Raw genomic sequence first — 3104 nt, 5'->3', positions numbered from 1 at the left:
GGAACGAGCAGCCTCGGTCACATGGATAGGGACAGGGAAACCGGGAATGTGCGGGACGGGCGTGGAGGGGCCGCGCGGGGTGCGGTGAGAGCTTCGAGGTGACCCTGGAAAGGCCGCTCGGCTTGAGGTGACCGATTCGCCGAGACTGACAGGAAAGCGTGGGGAAGCGGTTCGGCAGCTTATCCATGGGCACAGTGAATCCCAGGATCACTGAGGCTGGAAAAGCCCTCCAGGACCGTCGAGTCCGAGCGGTGCCTGATCCCCACCTTGTCCCCAGCCCAGAGCACTGAGTGCCACATCCAGGAATTCCTTGGACACCTCCAGGGATGGGTACTCCAAAGCTCCCTGGGCAGCCCCTGCCAAGGTTTGACCTCCCTTTCCACGGAGAAGCTCCTCTTGGTGTCCAACCTGAGCCTCCCCTGGCCCAGCTTCAGGCTGTTTCCCCTCGTCCCATTCCTCGTTGCCTGCAGGCTGTGTTGGATCCACTCCTGGCTGACCCAGCGACCTTCTCTTGCCTTGCAGCTCCTCCTGAGCTCCTGCAGGCACTGCTCCTCGGGGGTCCTTCCCAACGAGAGGATCCGCAACATCGGCATCTCGGCCCACATCGACTCTGGGAAGACGACGCTGACGGAGCGGATCCTGTTCTACACGGGCAGGATCGCGCAGATGCACGAGGTTGGGCTGAGCTCCCATCGAGGACTTGTGCACCTCCGCGTTGTGCTGCTTTTCCTCTCTGCATGAGGGATGGTGCTTGGTCCATAAGCATCCCTCCTGCACACAGAATCACAGAATCATGGAATGGTTTGGGTGGGAAGAGAGCTTAAAGCTCACCCATCCCACCCCCTGCCATGGGCAGGGACACCTCCCACTATCCCAGGCTGCTCCAAGCCCCATCCAACCTGGCCTTGGACCCTTCCAGGGATGGGGTGTGAATTCTTAGTAAACTCCTGGAACTAACCTTTTTTTTCTCCTAAGGTGAAAGGTAAGGATGGAGTTGGAGCTGTCATGGATTCCATGGAGCTGGAGCGACAGCGGGGCATCACCATCCAGTCTGCAGCCACTTACACCATGTGGAAGGACACCAACATCAACATCATCGACACGCCAGGTGAGGGCAGCTGGGAGCACCTGGGGATTGCTGCTCCTCAGGGATACAGGGGATGCGGTGCATCCTTGTGTCCCTTGTAACAGGACATGGAGTGATGGGTTCAAACTGGCAGAGCGTTGGATGGGATATTGGGAAGGTGTGGGGAGGCCCTGGGACAGGGTGCCCAGGGAAGCTGTGGCTGCCCCTGGCAGTGTCCAAGGCCAGGGACAGTGGGAGGTGTCCCTGCCCATGGCAGGGGTGGCACTGGATGGGATTTAAGGTCCTTTCCCACCCAAACCATCCCATGACCCTGTGCTCTGTCACTTGAGCTGATGTGACTCATTGTGATCCCCTTGGTTGTTGCTCCTTTCCCGTGCATTTATCATTTCTATTTGTTATCCAGGACACGTGGACTTCACCATTGAAGTGGAGAGGTCTCTGAGGGTGCTGGATGGAGCCATCCTGGTTCTCTGTGCTGTGGGAGGTGTCCAGTGCCAGACCATCACTGTCAACAGGCAGATGAAGCGTTACAATGTCCCCTTCCTCACCTTCATCAACAAACTGGACAGGATGGGCTCCAACCCGGCCAGAGCAGTGCAGCAGCTCAGGTTTTTGGCATTTACAATGATTCCTGAAATCCCTTTCACATGGCAGGTCATTAGGAACAAAACTGGAAAAGCTTCTCTTGGGAGCTGCAGTTTGGAGAATTCCTGACTTGAGGTTAAATCCTGATCTGACCCAGAACAATCTCCTTTTTCTAAAAATACCCGAAATATCAGTGTCAGCCAAGACTTGTAGTGACCAAGAGCTGGGGTTTGATGTTTGTTTTGTTGGTGGAACTGTATCAGGACCCACTTTGAAAGCAGTCTCTTTGTTTTCCCTAGGTCCTGGTGCTGCTGAAATTCCAGCAGGGAGGTGACACAGGGTGATTTGGATTCCTGAGCCCTGCTTGCTCCCTACTCTTCCCTGCCCAATTTGATCCATAAGATAAACTCATGAATATTCATTAAGGGAGAAATAACTCCCTAATCAAGTAATCAATCTCCAGCTGGTTTCCCCTGCTGCCTTTCCCATGGGAGTTGCTCCCTGTGCCTGTTGGGATACAAAGGGCTGGAGCCCCAAACCACAGCTGGGTGATTTTTATCCATATTGGCACATCTGGGCACTGTCCAAAGGACAAAACACTGGGATTTTTTGGGAGGTGGATGATGCTCAAAGACCACCTGGAGCACACACATAGAAATTACTTTTTTCTTTAATATTTCCTGTTTTCCCCCTTTTTCAGATCCAAGTTGAAACACAATGCAGCTTTTGTTCAGATTCCAATTGGGCTGGAGGGAAACTTTAAAGGAATTATAGATCTCATTGAAGAAAAAGCAATCTACTTTGATGGGGCACTTGGGTGAGTCCTGGGAATTGCTTCTGTTTTAGCTGGAGCTGCTCTTTGCAGGAGGAATTCCTGCAGTTTCTCTTCAGAGTGGAAACCCAGCTCTCTGGAAATTTGGGACTGGGCTTGTGCTGGGGCTGAGGGTCCCCCTGCAGCTCCCCCAGTGCCCTGGGCCTGCAGGGAGCCCTGGGTGGGGGTGGCTGCAGCAGGAGTTGGTTGCTGTGAAGGGGTGGTGGCCACGCTTCCCACCTGGAGAAGCAGGAGACTGTTCCATAGGGGGATCTGGCAGCGTGTGTGGCTCCCTGGCGTGAAGATCAGGTGTGGGTGAGGCTGTTGGGAAGTTGTCCTGATCCCTGCAAGCTCCTGCCAGGCGTGGGAAGGCCTCTCCCACGTCAGAGATAACACGGTGATGCTCACAGGGGATTTTTTCCCAGGATCCACATGAAGGGTGGATTGTTCTCAGTCAGGGTGGCCACGCCAGTGGTGGGAAGGCTGATCCCAGTGGGACTCCTGGGGTCCCTGTGTGTGTGTGTGTGCAGGCAGACGCTGAGGTGTGAGGAGATCCCGGCCGAGCTGCGGGCCGAGGCTGCGGAGCGGCGGGGGGGGGGCAGTCGGGGGGGGGGCACACGC

General features: G+C 55.4%; 1 protein-coding gene across 1 annotated transcript in view; it reads left to right on the top strand.

Moving 5' to 3' along the window:
- The first annotated feature begins 492 nt into the window (after positions 1-492).
- GFM1 (G elongation factor mitochondrial 1) overlaps positions 493-3104 on the top strand; it is a 14873-nt gene continuing 12261 nt past the window's right edge. Inside the window, exons 1-5 of the mRNA XM_017734365.1 lie at positions 493-675; positions 976-1108; positions 1491-1695; positions 2373-2489; positions 3014-3094. Of these exons, the coding sequence (XP_017589854.1) occupies positions 667-675; positions 976-1108; positions 1491-1695; positions 2373-2489; positions 3014-3094 (545 nt within the window). The 5' untranslated portion in view covers positions 493-666. The remainder of the gene's footprint in view (positions 676-975; positions 1109-1490; positions 1696-2372; positions 2490-3013; positions 3095-3104) is intronic.

The sequence above is a fragment of the Corvus brachyrhynchos genome, unplaced genomic scaffold (genome assembly GCF_000691975.1).
Source record: "Corvus brachyrhynchos isolate BGI_N302 unplaced genomic scaffold, ASM69197v1 scaffold544, whole genome shotgun sequence".
Taxonomy (NCBI): domain Eukaryota; kingdom Metazoa; phylum Chordata; class Aves; order Passeriformes; family Corvidae; genus Corvus; species Corvus brachyrhynchos.
This window is presented reverse-complemented; position numbering and strand designations above follow the sequence as displayed.